We start from the raw sequence: 2,554 nt of genomic DNA on the forward strand, positions 1-2,554 counted from the left end.
TTGTAATTCTTCCCCCTTCTACCACATTACTAAAAGTACACACAGTACACACTGCCGACAACACAAACCAATGGCAAAACAACATCAAAAGCTAAATGCAAATGCAACAATTGAACTAAAAGACAATGACACACCAGACCGGCATCATCAGCGTCATGCTAACCGTGTAACGTACCTTCATTTTACCATGCTGAGTACTGGGAATGTCTTCCACATTTACTTCGAGGTCAGCCATTTCTTTTTTATATACTTTTTTATTGAATCTGAAATTGGAATACCAGATCTGTTTTCTAACATTAAAGAGCTAACTAAAGCCAAGGAAAACAAAAATTTAATTAGAATATGTCAGAGTCACCTCCCTTGCAAAGTTATTTTATTACGGACGTTTGTTATTCTGTTCTGTTTCAGACGGTCATTTGACTGTGAGAAATAACCAAATTTCTCTCTCTTAAATTGCACCTTTGTCTTAAAGAAAGATACGGTGGACAATAGCTAGTACCCAGTATGCAAAAAGACGTGATGATCATGACTGGTAAACCTTCAGTCATATGTCGGGACACCGACGTGCTAATAAATACCTGCCAAATCGCCCTTGCGGTGATTTTGGTAGGATTGTTAGAGGGCCAGACAAAATGCTTAATGTTCTTTTTTCTTATGCCAGGGTAGCTAGTTTTACCTGGAAATGAACGAAGAGGAAACTATCTCTGAAGAGCCGGGCGGAGGTGGCAAATGCTTACATCTCATTCATTATCTAATGCTGACTGGCCGTCGTACCTTGCCTTGTTTCATAGCTAAGCAAAATGGAACTGATCTTTCGCTTTCTGTGGAGGGGATGTGTTCCTCTGGTCAGACGGTCTATTTACTGTTAATTTTTATTTAATGGAAGACTGGGCATGCTGTGGTTAATGATGTCCCGATTGTGACAACTCAAGCATTTCCTTGACGGTGAACAAGTGTGGTCACCGTTTGCTAGACACGGTTTTCCACAACTCGTCTCTTTAATGGAGCAGCAGTCCTGACTCAAGCGTAGGCTGAGGTGTCTGGCACTTTGAATGTCGTCAGATGCTCCTCGCCTTCTACCAGTCGGGTAGTGCAATCGGTGAATGTTCTACTTCGCCGTTCCACAAAGGATTAGTGAGGGGAAAGAGCAACAACGTCCGCGAGGAAACTCTAGATGTCGATGAAAATCAATTGATTGGTCTGTTCCGAAAGACTTTCGAGGCCCATAGATAACTTCCAGAAATCCCTAACAGAGCTCTCAGGAGTGAAGGGACATTGCCGGTTCGGGATAAACTTTACAAGCATGATAGTTGTGCTTACTCGAGATATGTGCACAGTGACGAAACCATCCTTCATGCACTCATACAGTATTCAAACATTGATGAGATGTGGAGAATTATGTCGAGCAACTGCTATTATGTGTAGGACAGATCTGGCTGTCAAGATCGCACCACCGCAATTCTTTGACCGGGAAGGGCAGGCAGTTTTCTTCTCTGATTGCTGTGGCGAAAGAGTTAGTGTGTCAGACAAAACTGAAGGAACTGAAGACAGACATTTTCGGTCAAAACTTCATCGACTTTTTCCGGGTTCCACTTGGGACATAAATGTTTACTCAAAGTATCTGTCCTCAGTTTCCACCACGGCCGCAAGATGGCTCCTCTCTGTGCTCCTGAGAAGATCTTTGAACATTTCCTTGATCTTGCCCCCCCCCCCACTTCGACCTTAGTGTTGCAAGCAAAGTGGCTGTTGTCTTTCTCAACTGCACACCACACATAGTAATCCATGGGATTACAACTGGGATAATTAGGAAGCCAGAAATTGGGGCTGATGAAGTTGTAGAAGTTTTCCGACGACCACTTCTGACTCTTTCTGGAGCTATGGCAAGGAACCGAACCCTGCTACCACACATATGACCTTCCATCAGCAACCTTCTGCAGCGAGTCATTGAATACATTCTCCAGTAGCTTCATATAGCCGTCTGAATTGAGCCTAAGACTTAAAAGTATCGAACAAGTGTGGTACATAGTTGCTCGTAGGCTTGCTCGTTCAGAGTTGACTGCTTCTTGATACCTTGGCTAAGATCAAAGTGTAGTACCTTTTCTAGGCTCTGAGTAGGTATGGCTGGTAGTATTATTCACCACTGTAAAGAAAGGTAGGACTGTACTGTTTGCTGCTTGATGATTACTTCATTGGCTTACAGTACTGCGTACAATTCTCCCAGCAGAGGAAGAATTATGAATTGGCCTCTTCTCTTTACGATAAATCAGTGTTGTATAGAGGAAGAGATTTATTTCCTTTTTACTTCACAATACGAGAAAACCGTTGATAAGCACCCATCACTATGAGTAATTATGGTTCGGAAATAATTAGTGTTTAGTGTCAGCTAAAGCGCCTCTAAAGTGAAATAGATTTTTATGCTGTATAGAATGCTAGACTATAGGCTGATCGCTGAAGGGCAGAATACTGATTCTTGTTATTGTTCCGTTGTTCAGCGCTCATGTCAGATGTGGCTCTTCCCTTGTTTCCTTTTTTTTTTTTTTTTTTTTTTTTTTTT

At 42.2% G+C, this 2,554-nt stretch overlaps 1 protein-coding gene across 1 annotated transcript in view; it reads right to left on the reverse strand.

Moving 5' to 3' along the window:
• Positions 1–283, reverse strand: part of LOC106869650 (SAP domain-containing ribonucleoprotein) — a 15,594-nt gene extending 15,311 nt beyond the window's left edge. The window contains exon 1 of the mRNA XM_014915470.2: positions 176–283. Coding sequence (XP_014770956.1) covers positions 176–235 — 60 coding nt within the window. The 5' untranslated portion in view covers positions 236–283. The remainder of the gene's footprint in view (positions 1–175) is intronic.
• Between the last annotated feature and the right edge of the window lie 2,271 nt (positions 284–2,554).

This window comes from Octopus bimaculoides, chromosome 9 (genome assembly GCF_001194135.2).
Source record: "Octopus bimaculoides isolate UCB-OBI-ISO-001 chromosome 9, ASM119413v2, whole genome shotgun sequence".
In the NCBI taxonomy this organism is placed as follows: Eukaryota; Metazoa; Mollusca; class Cephalopoda; order Octopoda; family Octopodidae; genus Octopus; species Octopus bimaculoides.